At 43.0% G+C, this 22,088-nt stretch overlaps 1 protein-coding gene across 1 annotated transcript; it reads right to left on the bottom strand.

Moving 5' to 3' along the window:
• Positions 1–16,061: 16,061 nt before the first annotated feature.
• Positions 16,062–20,175, bottom strand: MSX1 (msh homeobox 1). The gene is made up of 2 exons (XM_069069993.1): positions 19,436–20,175; positions 16,062–17,173 (listed from the first exon to the last, which is right to left on the bottom strand). Exons 1-2 carry the CDS (start codon positions 19,941–19,943, stop codon positions 16,737–16,739), a joined length of 945 nt encoding a protein of 314 aa, XP_068926094.1. The 5' UTR covers positions 19,944–20,175; the 3' UTR covers positions 16,062–16,736.
• Positions 20,176–22,088: the final 1,913 nt, after the last annotated feature.

Raw genomic sequence — 22,088 nt, 5'->3', positions numbered from 1 at the left:
AAGAAAGAAAGAAAGAAAGAAAGAAAGAAAGAAAGAAAGAAAGAAAGAAAGAAAGAAAGAAAGAAAGAAAGAAAGAAAGAAAGAAAGAAAGAAAGAAAGAAAGAAAGAAAGAAAGAAAGGAAAGCCTTGAGGAGTTTCTGAACTGTTCCTATTTGTGTTTAACCTCATTAAACAATGAAAATGAATAATCCCCAGATCAGCAAATAAAATTAAACTGTTTGTTTTCGGATCCCATCATAGACTCCACAGTGAGCTCAGTACCTTAGTCTCTTAACAAGGAAAAACAGAAACCACATGGGCCGTTCTCAGAGGGACATAGCAAAACTTTAGCTTCTAGTGTTTCCCACTTAGCATTTCAGGACACTTGTGTTTAATTTCCCAGCATCCCTAGTCAATACATCTTTGCGATATCATTGCTTTGATTCAAGCTCTAACACCAGCCAACTGTTTGACCTTTTGCAAATCACTCAGCTTTACTGACTCATTTACTCATCTGTAAAATGGGAATAATCAGTTTTGTGCTACTCACTTTGGGGTTTTGTGAAGAAAAAGTTGAATTAATTGTAAAGCACAATATGAATGTAATTATTATCATTATTGTTGCAAGACATTGATGCATAAATATATACATCTATGTAGAAACAGTCATTCTTTTTAAGTTCTATTTTCATTTGTAAAACGTGTGCTTAATGTAAATAAGATCACGGTAAATGCAGTTTGTAACCAAACTGTTGTTCATTCTTGTGTATTACACATTAAGCTAAGTGAAGGCCCATCTTCTCTAACTAGTTCTTGTGCCTACCCTGGGCCTGAGGTTGGATGAAGAAAACACTATCGTAAACTAAAAACTGCTAATTATTGGGGTGTTCTGGTAATGCTGGTCCTTGACCCCACCACTGAATGTTGCAGAAATCAGTTTACTTACCTACCTATGTTACAATAAGTAATACATTCTGTAAACTCTAGATCACTATGTCGACATAAATAATAAGAAGAAAGAAAAGAATTGATAGATGTACTCAGATCCCATGATGAAGAGGTTAAAACTTATACAAATACTTTTTACTCAGACATTCCTCTGTAGAGCAATATAGCAAAGTCTGACAATAGGTGCATATTCTGGACTTACAAAATGTCACTAACAATCAGTGACATCCAGATAGCTTATGAAAAGACTTAATGTACATCTAAGGAAAGAAGCAAAAGACCCTCCACGGGCAATATACACATGAACTCAACCAACAGCATGTTGGCCAACTAGTGCTGAATATTAAATGGCTGTCTCATTGAATCATGTTAAAGGAACAGAAGGTGTTATGATCATGATATGAAACTGTCACTGCTACCAGAAATTACAGAAAGGTCATCCTTAAGGAGCTCATACTTATTGAGCAATGCAGAATTTGCAAAGAAATGATGGAAATTTTGCAACATTGCAAAAATTTTTACACTTATTGAATCTCTACAAAGACACAACCTTGTGGCTAAAACTATCCTTTATAAATTAACAAATGACAAATCCTCATACTACTACAAACACCAAACCTGAAACATCCTTGAGAATTCAACAAACTTGGAATTCAATCATCATCACAGACAACAATGTTGCCTTCGATCACCTGGTTATGATATCTATGCATAAAAGTTTAAGAACAGCATTTTCTATAAATATTACTATATTAGAGGTTTGTAACTTCTATATTACACAGAATGAAAAGCTTTCAAAATATAGAGACCTGGCAGAAGAAGTTGAAACCATGTGAGATCAGGATGAAGTATATATCCTCCCTATCCTCGTCTGCTACTGGAGCTGGCCTGAAGTCCTTTTTTTTAACCTACCAAGGATGAGCTTACACCACCACATTTTGATTCAATTACCAAAAAGAAAATTTTGTTTCCATTTGTGCAATAATGCATCTCACTTTAAACATAAAAGAATAACAATGAGATAGTGACTTGTCCTGCAATCATTTCTATCTGAACTCCACTGAATATGAAATAAATTTTAAATAATATGAAAATGAAACAGTAATATAGTAGCACCTTAGTGTAGTGGGTTTAGGGTTGGCCTTGGAGTCAGGAAAATCTAAGAAAAATTCCTGGTTCTGACACAAGATGTTTAATCATGACCACATCATTTAATTTCCATGACCCTGTTTCTTCATATTAAAAGGCTCAAATGAAGAAATATATATAAAATGCCTTGTAAGCTTTAAAGTGTTATATAGTCCATTAATTGGAGAATGACTGAACAAGTTGAGGTATATGATTGTGATAGAATGCTATTGTGCTGTAAGAAATAATAAGTGGGTGAACTTCAGAAAAATCTGGAAAACTTACATGAATGGATGGTGAGTGAAGTTAGCAGTACCAGTAAAACATTGTACACAGTAACAACAACATTGTTCAATGATCAACTTTGATAGACTTGCCACTTCTCAGCAATACAAGGATACAAGACAGTTCCAAAGGATTTATGATGAAAAATACTATCCACATCCAGAAAAAAACTGATGGAGTCTGAATGAAGATTGATGCATACTATTTTTCACTTTATTTTTTCATGTTTTTTTAATTTGATGTTTCTTCTTTCACAACATATCGGAGAAGTATGTTTTATATGATTGAACATATATAACCTATAGCAAATTGTTTACCATCCTAGGAAGGGTGGAGGTAAGGAAGGGAGGGAGAAAATTTGCAACTCGAACATTTTTAAATGAATATTTAAAATTATCTTTACATATAATTGGGAAAGAACAAAATACTCATTTAAAATAAATAAATAGTCACATAAATGTCAGCCATCACTATCATAGGATCAGAAGGGACCTTTGAGGAATCTAGCCTAATCCTCCATTTAGAGATGAGGTTATTGACATCAATGGAGGCTAAAGGACTTGCCCAAGGTCACAAAGGTATAAGATACTGGAGGCGGAGTCTGAAAGCAGGTCTTCTGATTCCAGACTCAGGGATCTTTCCATTGCACCATACAGTCTCCTCCAGAATGTAATAGAAAACAAAGGGATCTTTCCTTTCTGGGTCTGTTTCTTATTTGAAAAATAAGAAAGTGGAATTGACCGATATTTAAGGTCCCTTTCAGCATCTATTATCTGTTGAATCTGAGTGAGATATTTCCACATAAGGATTTGTTGTGTGTATAATTCATTTGATTTAATAACACAAAGCAATTTCTTTATTTGACTTAGAAATTACTGAAAATAAAATTCTTCAAAACAAGTGGGGTGGGTGCCTTTTTATGGACTAGACAATTCCAGCTCAGAAATTCTACAACTTTATTGAACCAGTAACATTTTATTTCAATTTCACAAAGGTACTTTTTATTATTGTTTTCAGAATTATACAATAAAGGACTTCAATGATATTTGTTGACATGATTTGACTTGACTTTAGTTAGCCTTTCTGACTTTTCCCTAGGAGAACAATCTATCAAATTAACACCTGACTTCTATCAAATTATCAAATCTATCAAATTAACAGCTGACTTCAGAGCATAAAAAAAAAAAGTCCAGGAGACAGCTCCTGGCCACCAATAGAAGTAGTTTAGAACTGGAGGAGAACTGGAGATATATTTCATTTTATACACAAGAAAAATTAAATCCAGAAAAGTTGAAAGATTTACCCAAAGTCAGATAGAGCAAGAGCCCAGGCTATAATTCAAGTAGCAGATTCTCAGTCTAATGTTCTTTCTACTGAGTCATGACAAATTTTGATTTCTTTGTATACCTTAAAATTTATAAATATTTGCTTTTATTTTTTTTTTTATTTCTAGGGGGATTTCTTTGGGAAACCTTCTAAGAATGCCTGTCCCCCACCCCAGTATTTGGTTAATTAATAATAAAATGTCCTCATTAAGATAAGAAGGAAGCATACAAATATCTCTTTTGATCTTTACCTTGAGATTAGGTGTTGTTATTATCCCCATTTTACAGATGAGGAAACTGTGACAGTGGTGGATTGATTTGCCCAGGTCCATGAGGCCTGAAATTGAACTGGGGTCTCCCTGACTTCAGGCCCAACTCTAATCACTGGATCATGTGGCTGGATCTACCATCAATTAGCTGTATCCCCTTCGGGCAAGTGACTCATCCTTAGTTTTCCTATCTATGAAATGAGGAACTAGGTGAGAGCAAAGGATTGTCATAGATTTAGATCTGGCAGGGATCCTGAGATATTTATCTAGTGCCACACACACACACCCTTGCCCCCCCCCCCTTTTACAGAGAAAGCAATTGGATCCCAGAGAGATACAATGATTTGGCCAAGGTCCCAAGAACTGAAGCTACCTTTTCTGACTCCATACATGCATTGTTCTACACGTAAATCTTTCCACTTGGATGTACAAGATGCACCCACACATGACAGCAAAGTTGCTTTTCTCCTTTGGTCTTCCTTTCCCCTGCCCAAGCAATTGCTGAGATCAGAGTTCCTAGATGTCACAATCCCCCTTCCAGCTCTCCAACCGGAGCATCTAGGCTTTGGATGGGCAGTCAGGGCTGGAGTGGATCAACCGCTGGAGTCAGTGAACAGTAGTTGGGTTATCCTCTACTCCATTACCAACATCCATAAACTGCAAACGAGCCTTCAGGAGTCAGTCGGCACTCGGGGATCACTTTCCCGAACATTTCAAAGCCCTTTCAAGAAAGTCAAGAAAGAAGCCGCTGCCCTGGGCCCTAGTCCTGCTCTCCGAGGCCTGATTTATTGCCCTTCGGGGTTGGGGGGAGGTGGTAGTGGGGACTTGCATGGAGGCTCCGGGAACCAAGCTCCATCGAGAGACCAGTCCTTCTAATCTGTATTTTACAAGAAACGGATGTGCTAGGAGAAACAGAAAGCGGACGGGCTTCTGCTTACATTTTCATCCTGATTTATGGGGTAGTAAAGTTCTCTCGAGATCAAGTGTCTCTTGGCCCTAGCAGCCCCTACCGTCTCGTCCCGCGGCGCTTACAGCGGGGAGAGGTACCAACTTCCCTAATAGAATCTACCTTCCAAGCTGCCCCTGCTCGGATTGACAAGGGAGACCCTAAGCCTGGGCGTCCAGGAACAAGAAAGGAAGTGTCTGGGAGTGGGCCCACAGCGCTCAGAGGCAGTGTAAAAGTGGAGGGCGAAGAAAAGGCCAAAGGGTGGATTCGAATTCGGATTCTGCTACTATCCAGCGATTTGTTTAGTACATGTTACTTCCCCTCTTTCTACCCTCGTTTCCTCATCTGAAAAACAAGAAAAAATACTATTTACCCCACACGTTGGTTTTCAGGAAATGAAAGTTGTCATCAGGAATGGAAAGAGTAGTTCGTGCTTAACTAGTCCAATTCCCCTCCTCCCCCATTCATTTTGAAGGTGGGGACACTGAGCCCGAAGAAAAGCGAGTTACTTGATTAAGGCTACAAGGGTTAGGTGGCCGCAAAACTTGGGAGGGAACTGGTCTTCTGCTTGTTTCCCCGTCTGGTGCTCCCTCCATGTTTCCATTTAACTGTGCAACCTTGGAAAGATTTGACTCCCCTGAGCCTCAGTGTCCTCGTCTCTAAAATGGGGATAAGTGACACCGGCGCTGGCGACCTCTACGTTAGTTGTGGGGAAGAAATGGGTTCAATATGTATGGGAAAGTTTTTGCAGGCTGTGCAGAGTCGTCCACGGTTCCGGGAGTTCACAGCTGGACCACATATGTAGCTCCATCCGGGAGCTGTGCTGGGTGTCGATGGAGAGGGAGGTGACAGAATGAATGCTGACTTTGGGAGCTTGGGTTTGCGGTAGCAGGGCCGTAGCAGGAGCTGTTTCTTCAGCCCATTATGCTTGATGGTTTTGGGGCTGGTGATGAAGAAGGACCTGGTAACTTGAGCTCTGAGGATTCGCTGGAGACGCTCGAGGACCTGGGGTCCGGGAGACTGGAGGCAGAGCCTGGAACCCTCGTCTGACCTAGAATTAAAATGTAGCTGGGGATTTAGGATTAAGAGTAAGGTGGAGACCAGAGGAAGAGAGTCTAACCCTCTTTTCGGATTGAGCATTGCTCGCTCCAGACACTTAGTTGGGAGAGGATGGGAGGAAACCGGGACAAAAGCCTCACTTCACAGATTCATATCGTAATTCTAGGATCAGAAAAGATGTTCGAGATCATGTCTGATAGGATGCCAAGTTCATCCCCATAGGATGCAAGGGCAAGGACAGTTTGGATTTTTTTTTTTGGTCCCTCCCCTTCCACACTAGGATAAATGCTTGTTAATGAAACAATCTGGTCCAACCTTCTCGTTTTTATAGAAGAGGAAAATGAGACCTAGGAAAGTTGTTTTACCTCACTGCCAGGAGTAAGTAAGCGATTGAGCTGGAAGGTGAACCTTCGTCTAGTACCCCCTCATCTTGGAGATTTAAAAGAGTGAAATAGAATGCCTGAGGAGAGAGAGAATTCCTTCAACTCTCTCAGTATTTCATATATTCATCCCAAACAGAGGGTCTGGGCAGTAATTATGTGGCCACAAAAAAACTCCTTTAATTCACTTAACCTAAAAATGGTAGGATGTATAGAATAAAAAAGACCCCAACAGAGAGTCCTTCCACCAAGCAACCTGGGTTCCAGTCTAGCCCTACTGCTTTCTGGTCAAGTAGCCTTGGTCTTGTCACTTTGAATCTGTAAATGGAAGGATACTTATCCATAAAATGAGGAAGTTAGACTACATAACTTTCCAGATTCCTTCTGATCTTATAATGGAAGAGCCATCTCTCCCCAAAATTCATGGCCTGCACAACCCCTACTACCTCCATACCAACAAGATCCAGGAGAGTTTCATCACAGTCTTCATAGGACATATCCCTGAGAGCATTTCTTGAGATTTTATGAAACTGCTGGTCTTCTGATGAAATAAGAACTGGACTTCTCCTCAAAGACATTGGGCTTGCCCTCCCCACAACCCCATCAAAATCTTCCAATATAGTCATCCATTGGAAAATCCAGTCTTACAGATCTGTTTTATACAATCCTCGTTATACAATTTTACAGATATTATAGATATAATACAATATAATAATAATATACAGATATTACAGATATAATACAATATTACAGATCCTCATTATACAATCATAAACAATTGGGATCTTGTAGTGGGTCTAGAAGGGATTTTAAGAAGAGAATGCAAAATATTAGAACTGAAAGGGACTTTACCACACAAAATATTACCACTAAAAAGGAACCTTTGAACACAAAACTGTCCAAAGAAAATCAGAACATTAAATATTAAAGCTGGAAGTGATCTCTCCTCTCCTCTTACCCCTTAAACTCCCATTTTAAAGATGAGGAAACTGAGGTGCAAAAAAAGGAAGGGATGTGCACTCCTCAAGGAGGGATCTACCTCATCAAACACTTACTGGACACATGTTGTGTGCAGTGATGGTACTGGCAACTCCATGAAATGAGATTGTTTTCAATTGTCAGGTTTCCTGACTGGAAAGAACAAAGCAATTTTGACAAAAGCAACCCTAAAGCTCTTCCCTGCCCCACACAACTCCTTATATGTAATTCTCTAAATGTCTCTGGTCACATTTTTATTTAAACAAAAAAGAATTAAAATGCCTGATTTAATTGTTTTTCAATCAATCAATATGCATATAATAAGCTACCTAGTATAGTGGAAAGAGCCATTTACTAAAGATTATGAGATCTGAGCTCTATTCCCTGCTGGAGACAGTAACTGTATGACTGTGGAAAAGTCACTTCATCTCTCTAAGTCTCAGTTTCCACAACTATAGAGTAAAAGAAATAATATTTTGGTTTGCTAAACACCCAAGAGCCTTGGGAAGAAATTAGTTTTGTAAACTATAAAAGTATTTCATAATAATCGTAATAACAACTGACATAAGGGGCAGCCAGGTGGCGCAGTAAGAACACTGGCCCCACAGTCGGGATGACCTGGGATTGAATCCGGGCTCAGATATTTAGCACCCACCCAGAAACACCTGGCTTAAAAAAAATAACAACTGACATATATATGCATTTATATATGTAAACTTCGTGGTTTATCAATGTACCTTATCTTATTTGAGCTTCACAGACATGGGGTGTTAGGTAGTACAGTTGTTATACTCACAATTTTGCAAATGAAGAAGCTATTTCTATATATTAAAATATTCTTATTAGTAATAAGTTCCTAAAAGGCACAAAAGAGGTTGTGAGGTAGGGGGTGCTGCAACAAGTAAGAGCCCATCTCTGCCTTCCAGGAATACAGAAAGCTTCAGTTCCAACCAAAATGTTTCTGCCCTTTGGGAAACTTTCTCCCCACTGCAGAATAGCCACAGCTGAGTACTGTCTTAAGGCATGTTGGGTCTTTTTCCTGGAAGCATTTGCTAGCAGGATGTCTGACATCTACAAATGTCTGCCAACTCAGCTGATAAATGGTATCTGGGCATCATAGGGCCCTCAGGGAGAGACCCCTGAAACTCTGAGGAGTTGGGGATCTCTTTTGGTGAGTTTATGCCTCATATTACCAATTCTTTTGCCTAGCCCAGGACTGATTTATCCAAAGTGTGAATAATAATGTTGCCCCCTGGGAAGGAAAGGGTAATGACTTTTCATGTATAGACTTTTTCTGTACCTTGAAATGAATGGAGAGTGAGATTTTTTTGTGCTTAGGACAGACAAGGGACTTTTCCCAAGGTAGGATGAGTCATCAAAGATAAATTCAGAATTATAAATTCATTGAATTTATGTAGGAGTTCATTGAACTGATTTGAGACTGCCCTGATCTCAAGCACCTCCCCTCTTTACTTTTGTATAGCAAGTATATATGTTGTTTCACTTGAGTGTCCCAACAGAGCTCTCTAAGAGCTATGGAGTGTAGGTATTTGTTTTCCCCATTTACTGACAAAAATAAAAACAAAAACTAAAAACCAGCCCTAGCTTGAGACTTTGCCCCTGGGTGACAGGTTGCATGAAAATGAAAATCTGAACCTGGACCACCCAGGTTTTCCTGTAGAATCAGGCTTTCATTCTCCCATCCTCTTCAGACTATTATTTTAGATTTCCTAATCCTAGTATCATAAATCTAGAGTTGGAAAGGATCTCAAAGACCATCTAACCCAGTCCTCTCCTTTTACAGATGAGGAAACTGAGGCCCAAAGAAGTTAAATAATTTGCCCAATAAAATAATCAAGCAACAAACATGTATCAATCACCTATTATTATGTATCAGGGACTATACCAGGTGCTTGGGGATGCAGATACAAAGAATAAAGCAATCACTGATCTAAATGAGCTTACATTCTAATATGGGACCACAAGTACATGTAGAAGTATGTAGCACTTTTAAGGGTTTACAAAAAGAACTTTGATCACCAAGGCCCAGAGGCAAAATGACCTTCTTGGGGTCACAGCTGACAAGTAGTAGAGTCAGGTTTTTCTGAATCCAAATCTATGCTCTTTTTCCTACATTAGACTGCCTCTACCTGTAGTCTGTAGAAATTGTCAGCCAAAAGAAACCAAGACTAATGCTTTTAAAATTGCCCAGTACCTTGGCCTTAGAATCTTTACATTTAGACACCTATTTCTCCTTCTTAAAATTCAACTCATATTGGTCCTCAAGGTCAGAGGGGGAAATGCCCCAGCTCTGTCTCCTGAGACTCTCAGCCTGTCCCTCCTTGCCAGCGCCAGGACTGTGTAAGGGTCTTGATTCCAAGGTGGATTCTTTGAAAGAGGTCTAGACATAAAGACATCAGCTGAACTCCCTGTAGCCGGTTCTCTAACAACTCTTCTGGGAATTTGTGGACCCTTGCTAAAGGGTTGGTGATTGGATTGCATGCCTCCAAGCACCATTTTAAAAGTAGCCCTCGATTTATGGAATACTCCAACTAGCGAAAACCTCAGAACTCAGAATGTCAGAACCCGAAGGGGACCTTAGAACACAGAATGTTAGAGTTGGGTGAGACCTTACATTTAGCTCAATCAACTCATTTTAGAGAGGATAAGACTTAGAGTCAATGAAAGGAAGTGACTTCAATCTAGTGACATAGTTTTAAAACCAGGCTAGCTAACTCCAAGACCAGGGTTCTTCCGACTAAACTCTCTGCCCTGGGAATTTGGAGAAGATCAAAGACCCAAAAGCTGCTTCTCAGCACAGGAAAGATCCAATTGCACCAACCTGATAATCTTGGCCCTGTTTTGCATTAAGGACTCAGTAGTGAGAGAGGGCAGCTAGGGTTTTTTTTTAATGTTTTGAAGCTTCTCACTGCTGGAATTCTTGTCGCTTTGCAAATAAAGGGGTGGGATGGGAGGTAACCTCCGCTGCCTCTCTCACCAGGCAACTTGAGCGGCGAAATAAAGAAGCAAGCCAGTGATTTGGGGGTGGGGGTGGGGGACTAAGATTTCCCTTCCGCAGTGAAAAGTGGAGCAAGGTTCTTCTACTAACTCTTTATGTGACCTCAAGCAAATCAATTCCCCCTCTCTGGGTCTCAGTTTCCACATTTATTAAAATCAAGGAATCGGTCTTCCTCTGCTTACATGTTCTGGCTAGAAGAGAATACAAGGATAATAAAATAGGGAATTTGAAATATTCATCAGATGAACTTTGGTGTGCATTTAAAAAATAAGTTCGTTAGAACTGAGTTAAAAAAAATCAGGAGACAGGTTTGGAAAAACATGAAATTCAGTCAGGAATATTTTAAAAGACAATAGGAGCAAGAAGACAGTTGGAGGTAGCTCCAAGAAAAATGAGCTCCATTTTCATTCTAGATAAGAGTGTGAACCTAAAGTCTTCAGTTTCCCTGCCTGTGAGAGAAAAGTGGGAGTGGACTAGGTGATTGCTAAAGTCTCTTTCAGCCCTACTGTTCTACGTTCTAAGGTCCCTTGGACCTCTGACGTTATCTTCAATGTTGTAAATCTCCTTTAGTTTACGTTATGCCACCTAAGACTTCTGAGTCTTAGCTGGGTCTTTCCCTAAGACGCTTTAACACCCCACCCACCTCGGTTTCAGGCAAACAAAGAAAAAAATTGCCAGCCCCACCCAATATTCGCCTTTGGGTCTAAAATTTTAGACTCTGCAGGATGCCTACAACTTATCTCCGGCAAGTTTATGATAAAGAATTCCCCAAATTCTCGGTTGGCTTCTAGAAGACATAAAAAGCCCGCTGGAAATTCTTCCTTTTTTGGAGGGTTACAGTTTCCCTTCTTATTCCTTTTATTCCCCGCTTATTCCTTTCTCATCCTTTCTAGTGTCCCCAAATAGCATCATCCTCCTTTCGCTTTTTCGCTGGTTGCCTATGAAACACAACCCCAAATGATCTAGCAAGAATTACCCAGAGATCTGTGATCCGTCTTACAAATGCGATGTATTCCTTTCCTTCGAAGTTAGTCCGAGACTTCTCCGAGGGCAAGGGCTGATTGGAAAGGTTAGCTAACTTATTCCACCCAGGCTTGCAGTTTCGGAGACACTGTGATCTGGCGCAGCAGATCAGTCTCCCCGGAGTTTTCAATATCCAGGTGAGGAAGAAAGTGCTTCACGATTTGACAAAATAAGGAGGAGGTGCCTTCCCACCTCCCCTGCGCAGCTACTTCATAAAAGCTTCTTTAATATACTTAGGTGTGCCTTAAAGGAGGATTCGATTCCCGCTTTACAGATCAGGAGGAAAACGCTTTGTAGAAATGTTATGGGATAATAACAACAGTTGTCAATGACAAAACACTTTCTTACACAACACTCTACGGGATTTGCATATCAAAGGGGGGAATGAGGGGTGGGGAGGAAGAAAGAAAGAAAATAGTACTGGAAAGATGGAGGAGAGAATGGGAGGGAGGTTGGGGAGTTAGGAAAAGGGAGAGGAGGGAGGAAAAGAGTAGACAGAGAGGAGTGAGGAAAGCATCTTTTGTTTAAAAAAAGTGAAATGTCTTTACTTTCTTTTGTTAGACGTTTCTTTCACTAGAATAAATGTCAACCATAAAGCATGTGGGGCTTCATGAAATATCTTCGGCCCAATTTTCAGATCTCTTGATAAGTTTCAAGTATCTACGAGGGCGTGTGTGTGTGTTTCTCTGCCTCTGTATCTGTCTCTTTTTTTTTTCCTTTCCCAGCCTCATTTCTTACTCTGTTTCCATCTCTCTTCTATGTTTCTCTGTTCTTTAACTTTATTTATGTGGTTCTCCTTTCAGTCTGTCTCCTCCAACTTTCTTCTCTCGCAGCATTTGTCTCTTCCTCCCTGTTTGCACCTATCTCCCATTCTCACCGCCCCCTGCACAACTCACTCTTCTCCAAGAGCATCTCTCAGAGCTCCGAACTTGGAAGGTTAGGCCCATGGGGGTTGTGTGAGAAGATAGGAGGTCTGGCAGGGGCTTCTGGTAGGTGTGTCCTGATTTTGTGCGTGCCTGTAGGGCTGCGTGTATTTGTGTTTCTGGTCGACTTATTGTGCAGGGAAGAGGGAGGATGTGTGTTTTGTGTGTGTGCACTGGGACAGAGAGCCGAAGGATAGTAGAGGTTAGGAGGGGAGGGGTGTGGAGCTGATTAGGACCCTTTGCTTGGGGATTCTCCACACAGGGGATCGGTGGCGCCAGCACCCTCCAGTTGAAAGGCAAACACCGATTCTCACTTCTAACGACCCACTGAGATCCTCCAGGCGACAAAGACACAAAAGTGAGTTTTATTTGCTGGTGAGCCCGAGGCCAGAAAAAGAAAAGCCAACCCTCCAGCTTTAAAAGAGCCGCCAAATCCTTTTTCCCTCTATTGTGTGAACTTTTACTATTCACATGGACCGTTCATCCGTGTGATTCTCAACTTATTGTCATTACTTAGTTATTAATTGTTCTCATCTGGGTTTAATTGAGCAACTAGGGACTTTAGCCCAAGGGTCAGGGAGGGGAGAAAAGAAACTTAAAACAAAGGCGCATTTAGTGGGGACGGTTCCTCCAGCCCGGGGTCCTCTCAGTTGATCGGAATGTAAGAAGTCTTGCCCCTCCAGCTGCGAGCGCAGAGCTGAGTCGCCGCCTAGATTCGCGAGCTCTAGCGCAAGCTTTGTGTGCCCTTAATAGCCGTCTCCGGCGTTAACAGCCCTGAAAACCGAGCCCTAAACGGTAAATAGATTGCTAGCCAAAGACCCCGGGATGACTCCTGGCGTTTGATCTTTCTAAAGCTTTACCAAGGTAAATTTGGTGAGAGAATCTAATCTCTCTTCCCCCTCCCCTCCCCATCAGTCTCCATCCTGGCCTCTCCCACACCAGAGTGGTAAGAGGGGTACAAAGGGGGACCACTTCTCCCCTCCCGAGAGTGGAGTTTGTTGTGGTCAGGGACGCATATAGACGGGATTTTAGCCATCTGGAGCTCTAAGTGATCCTAAAAATATCCTTCTGACATTACAGAGAAGATTGAGGCCTAGAGAGGGGAAGTGACTGGTCTAAGGTCACACAGCAATCTAGAAAAGACAGTACTCTCTCAATCAGTTCTCCTTCCTCTACTTCAAGATGTCATCGGTGGGAAAAGGAGGGGAGGGGCAGAGGGGAGGTAGAAAAAGGAAGACTTGGGCTTGGAAAGGAAGGGGTGAAATCTGGGGGGAGAAAAAACAGAAAAAAAGGGACAGGGTGAGAGATAATGACTGCTCAAGTAAAGGAAACGCACAAGATAAAAAGTTGCTCGCGCTAGAGGCCGCATAAAATCTGCAGTGTCGGTGCGTCCAGTATGTGAAAGGAGAGACAAGAGGATGAGGAGAGGCAGAGGGGGGCTGCAGGTAGGCTGAGCTGACTTACTGAAAGCCTGCCTGATCTTTAGAGGATGATAAGGGTTCCGCCTCGCCTCCAGCTACAGTCTCGCTGGAGCCTCGGCGTGTCTGCGGAAGGTTTTGCAGTTGTTCATTACAGCAATTACTCTCCCCGACCCTAAATTGCCAGGGTTCGGAGCCAGTTAAATGCTCCCATTGGCACAACCAGAGAGAGACACCCAATCTTCCTCCAGCCCCCTCCAGAGTCTTGGCAAACTAGTTTCCGAGGGAATTGAGGAGGGAGGGGTAGGGCAGGGAGGAAGGAAGGGGTGACTAGAATGTAGAAACAACCCTTTTTTTTTTTTTACTTTACCTGCTAGATTTATAAAGTAGGAGAAAACAAGAACATTTCATAAGTGTAGTAGAAACTGATTCTCTCATTAGCGCCCTCCTCACTTTAAATGAACTTTGCTGGCCGGCTGTCCACTATATATGAATATGCTTGCATATAAAACCTAAACCTATGCTTATTTCTTTCCCTGGGACCCGGCTCCTAGAATAGTCTTGGCCTTCCGAAAGAGAAGGGGGTAAGGGGGAGGAAAACGAACAAACCAGAGCTCTCTGTCAATGTCTTTTACACATCCCCCCGGCGAAACTGAATACCCTGTAATGCCTTTTAATATTTTCTGCTGGGTAATTCTAACAAGTTCAGACTTCAGTCAAAGTCGATGGGATAATGACCTCTGTACCTCTAAAAGTCCAGAAAAGCTAGCGCTTAGCGTCATGTCCTAAGCTCTCCAGAAGTCAGCGCAAAACTCCACTGGGTTTAGCTGAAACTCATTCCGGGAGAAGGCAGGAGCAGAATTCCTGAGCTGGTGGGAAGCGACACCACAATTGTATTGCCCCTCTCGCACACGCTATCCGAAACACTGCCTATATGTCACCCAACTCCCGAGAAGAGTCCAAATCTCTCCTCTCTCACACCAATCTCTCCAAATCAAGAGTTCCTGCCTTCATTCAAAGGACTCCTCTCCTCTTCCCTCAACCCCATCCACTGGATGCTATGTAGGACTAGGCTACCTCCTCTTGAGGGTTCTTTTCTCTTTTCCCTTAAACTCCACACCTGGCTGCCGGCCAAGTGGCCAAAGGGACTAGAGAACCCTATCTCTAGAGAAGGGAGAAGATTTTCCAAGATCTCCTAGATTTGAAAGATGCTTCTCTTTTCATGTCAGCACCTATTACAAAGCTTGGCTGCCCAAGCCTCTAGATTTCAGTTGGGTTTGTAGGTACCTAACAGTCAAAAAAACAGCTGAAGATCTTCCCCATCCTGTGGAGCCCTAGAAAGATCTGATGATAAAACTGCTTCTCCTCTTTCCCACCCCTGGTGGTGGTGGTGGTGGTGGTGGTGGTGGTGGTAGGGTATCCACCTGCTTCCAACTTCTAATATCCTTTGGCTCCCAAACTTAATCTATTCTCCACCACCTCCCATGGAAGGTAAAATAGGAATGTCAGGTCAGACAGGCATTTAAGTAACCCTCGAAGTGTATAATATACAAAGGACATTTCCTTAAGAATTAAAGGATAAAAACTTGGCTCCCTCAGTCCTTCAGTGGCCTGCTTTTAAATGACAGTTATCTTGAAGGCAGGATTTTACTAGAAACACATTTAGTTCACAGGCAGAATCAGTATCATTGGTCTAAATCTTGGATTTGGGGAGTGGGGTGGGAGAAAGGAATAAAACTCAATTCAGTCTAGTTCTACAAAACTGCATCTACACAAGTGAGCTGGAGAGGCATGATAACTATCAGAATTCCCATTTCCCTTCCCTTAAAAAAAAGTTCTGAACCATCTACCATTAAGTAAGAGTAAGATGTTTTAAAGTATCTGAATAGGTTCTGTATATACCAAAGATTTAGCGTCAGAGAACTCCTGGCTCTGCTATAAATGAGACCTTGGGCAAGTTGCTTCACTATTCATGACTTGCTTTACCAAATTAAAAAAAAAAACTCAAAGGTCCTTTCCAAACTTAAAAAAAAAAAACCCACACACAATATATTGTCCTTTTTAGCTTTCCATAGGCAAGTTAAGAAAAGTAAAATTCGATTTCTAGTCCTGAAAGCAAATACATTAGCTGAAAATTACCAACGAAAACTTAAGCTAGATTACTCGTCAGGCCAAAATTAATTATCCCAGGAAATCGGTTTAATATTCCACTTTACAAATGGGAAATTTGTCCCCATGTGTTTAAAAAAATACACACAAACTTTTCTTCTGCAGATGTGGATGTCAATGCTAGTATGACATCAACATAGTAAGGAGGAATTAAAGTTAAAATGTTGTTAGAAACAAAACACTACAGAGAAAACAATGAAAAGAGCAAATCATTGTAGCTTAAAATTAATTTATTTAACAAATATAGCTATAATATAAATGATAATAAAATTTCAAATATACATTATATTACATAGTACATAGAGTCCCTTCCAAAGGGACTATTTGGGAAAGAAACAAGTGGTGTTGCTTAATAGAAAGTGGAAATGATTCATGTTGGTAGGAAAGAGATCTCTTTCATCCGGCCTTATCATTTATCTATTATGCATTATTTTTCCCCAAAGCAAGTTTTGCCCAGGCTTCCAGACTTTTCTTAACTCCTCTACCAAAGTCTCTAACTTGGGAAACATCTCTCTCACAGACACCCGGTCTCTCAACTCCTCCTCTATGGATGAAATTAACTCTTTTCCTCCCCTCCTCATCTGTAAAATGAAGGGGGTGAACTAGAAGCTTTCTAAGTTCCCTCCCAGAGCTTTAGCATTCTAGAGGAGAAGGGAATAGTGGGAAAGAGAATGTCAAGGTCGTGGGAGCTTCAAAAGGATCCAAGAGATAATAGGGATGGATTGTTCCTGCCACTTGTGGTAAAGGAGAAGGGGGCGGGAGAGAGGAAAATCAAGTTGGGGGGAGAGAGAGAGGAAACCTGGAAACAGGCACCTTCTGTGGCTGCTGCCTGGCTGAGGGCCGCTCGAGGTCCAGTGGGGTCAGGCCCCTCTTCCTCCACCCCTCTCTTATGTCAGATGATACATGCTGTATCCCACGTGCGCCGTGTACAGTCCCACTGGCGCCACCGGCAGCCCGGCCCGCTGGAAGGGGCTGGAAGCTCCGTAGAGTGAAGCGCCGGCGGCCACAGCTGCCGGGCCTCCCAGGGGGAAGGAGATGCCGAAAGCAGCCGGGGGCAGCATGGGCTTCGCTGCCATCTTCAGCTTCTCCAGTTCTGCCTCTTGCAGTCTCTTGGCCTTGGCACGTCGGTTCTGAAACCAGATCTTCACCTGGGTCTCGGTGAGGCTCAGAGAGCTGGAGAACTCGGCCCGCTCTGCGATGGACAGATACTGCTTCTGGCGGAATTTCCTCTCCAGAGCCAGCAGCTGCGCCGTGGTGAAGGGAGTCCGAGGTTTTCTGTTGGTCTTGTGCTTGCGAAGAGTGCAGGCCGGAGGACTGAGCCGCCCTGAAAGAGAAGGGGTGGGAGAGAGGGAGAAGATATAAGAGAAGGGAGAGAGAGGGGAGAGAGATTAGAAAGGAGAAAGGGAGGGAGGGAGGGAGGGAGAGAGAGAGGGGAGAGAGGGAAGAGGGGAGAGATGGGGAGAGAGAGACAGAGAGAGACAGAGGGCACTGATTACTAATGCACAGAAAAGAGTACAGGAAATTCCCACCGATTCCCATGGAAGCATTTACCTCCTCGATGTCTCCAGCGTCCTCCAGGCCTGGCACTCCAAGTGTCAGCCCTTGCCTTACCACTAATCCCCTCTACCCCGAAAAGAGACCTAATCAAACCTTTAGTAGTCTGTTTAAGACAGGCGAGAACCCCAGGGAAGTGAAACTGTCCTTTTCCTTCCGTATAAAACCAAATAAATTTAAGGAGAGTCAAAGAGTCTGCAGCACCGTATCAGGAAAGCCATAAGGAGACAGTTCAGGAAATTGTGCTGCTGAGAAAAGCCTAGATTCTAAGCAGAGCTAACTCCAAACATAAATTGGACGACTTTAGGACAGCGCATATACACCGCCCCTTCAGAAAGGAGATTAAACAAGTAATTAATTAAGAGTTCCAAGTGAAAACCTCTTGCAATTCTGGTTGGGTCGATGCACCCTAGCCGAGTTGCCTGGAGGCTTCTCCAGGAAAGCTTGCAATTTTTAAATAATAATAATAAGGCAATTTTATGAATTCCAGAAAATGAAATTCTAATTTTAGGTGGTATAGGAAACCACTTCTAAAATGTCTTTTAGATTGTCTGTGTGAGTAGGGATATTGAGCTGCATCAAACTATCATTTAATACCTCTCTTCTCCCAACTCAAAGGGAAGAAGGCACCCTAGGGAGAAAAAAAAATTGGGTGAAGAGGATATTTAAGCATTTGAATTCAATGAAAAATTTCCCTGAGTTTTAGCTAAAAGCAGAAAGGCCAGCAAAGTCTAGTAGATGAAATATAATTACCTTGCAGTGAAGTCATAACATTTTTGTCGGCCTTCTTTAGTCATTAAATGAAGGGAGGGGCTTTCATTTCAAAGAATTTTAATCCCCAGATAAAATCGTTCTTAAAGATCACGGCATTGAATTCCTTCTATTATTTCATTCACACACACACACACACACACACACACACTAATAATCGAAGGAAATGAGGAAAACTTGGGAATTTCCCGTGCTATTTAAATCCTTTTGAACACTTAACCATCTTTATAAGTTCAGGGAGTGTGTAGAGGAATGACCTTCCTCCCATCTCCCAATCGCTAAAGCTCCAACTTAATTGAAAACAGGTTAGCAGAGTGCTAGAAGATAGTTCAAGATAAAATTGGGTGCTCACTGGACTCAGTTTCCCTAGCCAAAAATAACATTTTGGCAGCAGGAAACTAAATGGAGCATGGGCCGTCTCTAAAGTACCCTTTGAACCAAAGTGAGTGTCCTCACTCCCTAAATAGCTTGCTGACCTTCAGTTAGGAAACTTGCAAACGCTTCAGCCAAACTAGATCCAGAGGAAGGGGTTCTTTTAACTAGTGGGACCCGGGACGGGGGGGGGGGGGGGGGGGGGGGGGGGGGGGGGGGGGGCGCGGATAGGGAAGTGGAGTGGTTGGAGCAACAGACCAAGGCGTCAATCAATGTAAAAAGTGACTCAAACAACTCCACCACAAGCAACTCCAGATAAAGTTTGTGACAACAGAGGTTCCCATTCCCGCCCCCCCCCCCCATTCCAGTTGCTTTTGGTTTGGGAAGGGAAAGTGTAAGAAAAATAGGGGGTTCGAAAATGATTTGCCCACAAGTGGGATCCACCAACAACCATAGAGTTCCTGGACGGAGGCTACATTCTCAGAAGAGTCTGGCCTCCCCCCAGACCTCGGACTCTGACTCTTCCCCCTCTCCCATTTTAAGAAAACACAAAGGTCCGTTATAAATGGAAAGACGACACTGTGTGGTGGATTGTAATTGGAAATCCGGAGACCTGGACTTTCTCCACTTACTCTCTGTGGACTAGAGGAAAATCATTTCTCTCTAGGACTTAGTTTCCCCATTGATAAAAATGAAGGGGTATGAATCCAGGTCTTCAAGCCCTGAAACTGTGATTGTAATATGCATACCCGTACATGCCTACAAGCAAATGCATAGAGACATGAATGTACACGCACAAGGCATGTCTTTTTCCTGATCTCCCCTCCCTCCCTACACTTATAAAACAAAAAAATAATTCAAGGACCGCCACCCCAAATTTCCTACTTACTAGGGGGAGGTGGGGAAAATCTGGAATTCTGCATCCACGGGGTCCTCTCCTGCTTCTCCGGGCTTTCGGATTTGACAAGTGCATCTTCCGGCAGTTTTATGAGTCCTCCCACCGAAAAATGGCTGTTGAGAGACAGCGGGGAAGCGGGCGTTTCTGCGGCAGCCCCGGCGCTTAAGGATCCGACCCTGGTGCCCAGGGACTGAGCCGAAGTTCCTGCTGCCTGGGGCCCGTCGGGCCCGGGGAGGCTCTCTTTGAGCCCTGGCTTCCTGTGGTCAGCCATGAGCGCCTCCACGCTGAAAGGCAGGAGGGAAGGGGGCACTTTCGGCTTCTCGCCTTCCTCCTCTCCCCCCATAGCGGCCACCGAGGCGCTGGGAGTCTGGCCGCCCCCTCCTCCTCCCGAACTGCTGCCGCCGCCTCCCCCGCCGCCCGGCTTGCTGAAGGCAGACACAGGAGACTCCTCGATTTTGACACCGATTTGTAAAGAAGTCATATCAACAGCCGGGGCCATACAGAGCCGATGTCCCTTCCAGCCTCAGGACGCAGCAGCAGCCGCCACCGACCATGGAGTTGGGGAAATTTGGGTGGGTTTTTACTTAGAAACGTACTGGCTCTCGAGTCTCCCACCCTTTCTTCTGCTCTCTTCCCAAAATGCCAGGCTTCAGTGGCTAGCAACTCACAGCTCTCCGTCTCTCGCTCTCAGGGGTTTGGGTACTGTCCAGTCGCGGCTCCCAGTAGGACTTGTTAATAAGGCAAAGCCAAGCGCGATCCCGGCCAATCAGAGTAGAGAGGGGAGGAACAGGGGCTCTCCATTGGGCCTCGGGCTCCGGGACTTACCTACCGACAACCTTCTCCAGTCTTCTAGTTCGGGATGGACTGGAGCTGTAGGAGTGGGGGTGGGGTAGGGATAGAGGTGGGGGTATAGGAATAACAGAGAAAGAAGAGGAGGGAGGGTGTTGTAAATGGGAAAGTTAGCTCCGAAACTAATTTTTCTGCGTTTCTTCTTCCTTTCCCTTCCCTTCCCTTTCCTTTCCTCCAGTGTCTACCTTTTTCTGTCTCTTTTCTTCCAAAATACTGAGGTTTCCTCTCTTTCTCGGGATTGGTTACCTTTTTATCCAGATGGTGAGATTCATTTTCTCTTCTGACACAGCGGTCTCTGCCTTTGCTCGGGTTTATAAAAGCAAAACAAGACCAACAGCAACCAAAGTCCAAAGATTCTTGGATAGAGATGCACTTTTTCTAAGCGGGACTTTACCAGAAAGGAGTGGTTAACCTTCACTTTTTCCTCCTCTTTTGGAATTAGGTGACATTGCATACAAAGTATTGACGGGATGGGGGGGGGTGCCTCATTTCTGATTTAAGACTTATCGAAATAAAACCAGCATCTATGTCAACAAAAATCAGGGTTGTCCACAGTGTGACCTCAAACTGCAAGTCTTTTAAAACAACTTGATCCTATCAATTTTCTGCATACACATACGTATCTAGATTTTTTAAAGCACCTCAAGTGGGGTGGAGGAAAGTACAGAATGGAAAAATAGAGAATTAAATTTCCCCACATAAATTGGTTATCCACTGTGTTTGGTATGAAATGATTATGAAGTGATTCCATTTAGAAGGAAACGTCAGCCTATATATAATATGAATATAGATATAGATATAATGTTAATATATACATGTAATCACACATATAGGTATATATGTGTATATGTATACACGTGTGTGTATATGTACACACACACACCATCATCTCCAGAATTAGCACTCTTCCAGGCTGTGCTCAGAAAACACTAGAGACCTAGCTATTTTATTCTCTTCCCCCCCCCACCCCCATTTTTATGATCTCTTATCCCTGTGACCAGGATGGACCGGCACTAAAACGAAACAGTTCTCTAATAACGTGATTGGTCGCTCACTGAGAAAAGTTTATTGATGGCTACAGGGCTCTAATCTCCTAGAAACACAAGAGGCTTTAGCAGCCATTTAGGGGTAATTATCTCTAAGGCTGTGGGACAGAGAATTCCCTCTCCTTTTAACTGGGCCCAATAAAGGCTGTAGATTATGCTCATAGAGATTAAGAAAACGGATGGGTGAGAGCAGAAACTTTAGAAACACAAAAGGAAACTGGTCTGGGAGAAAGGTATAATCTTGTGCACTGTGCAGGGGATGTGAATAGCAGCCATTCCTGTTTTGTTTTTTGTTTTGTTTAAAGGGGGGGGGGGTACAAATCCTGTGGGATATTTTTAAAAGGCCCTGGCGCCTCCATGTGTAAAATTCGCCTGTTACCCTAACTGGAAGTTTACATCATGTCTTCAGATTCGTTACAGACCTGAATAGAGGAGGAAAGTTTGGGTCTTCTTTGCGCGCTTACAGAGAGCGAACGGGAGGGAAGGTAGAAGCTTTCACCTTCTCGTTTAAATATAAACGTGGTTTGGGGGATAGGGACTCAATGGTCTGGGAGATTTGGGAGTCTAAGCGGTTTCGAAGGATGTAGGGGAGCCCAACCCTGCCAAAAGACCATCCATTTTCCCAGGAACCCTCCAGTTACATTGACTAGGTGAAAAGTTCCTTTGCTCTAGGTTGGCCGACTCTCTGCCCCGGGGCTGCGGGTTGGGCTGGTCTGAGGAGCGAAGAGCAGCCTCTGCTCGTTCCTCGA

This window comes from Petaurus breviceps, unplaced genomic scaffold (genome assembly GCF_028583685.1).
Source record: "Petaurus breviceps papuanus isolate PSGF00001 unplaced genomic scaffold, PetGlider_PUasm1.0 140, whole genome shotgun sequence".
Lineage (NCBI taxonomy): Eukaryota > Metazoa > Chordata > Mammalia > Diprotodontia > Petauridae > Petaurus > Petaurus breviceps.
The sequence above is the reverse complement of the archived record's forward strand: the minus strand, read 5'-3'. Positions and strand labels throughout refer to the sequence as shown.

Excerpts from the sequence above, each read along its gene's own strand:
- MSX1 (XM_069069993.1), bottom strand. The coding sequence starts at position 19,943 with ATGGCCCCGGCTGTTGATATGACTTCTTTACAAATCGGTGTCAAAATC. Across the intron at positions 17,174-19,435 it reads ATTTTCCCCACCTCCCCCTA|GGCGGCTCAGTCCTCCGGCC; the intron begins GTAAGTAGGAAA and ends CTTCTCTTTCAG.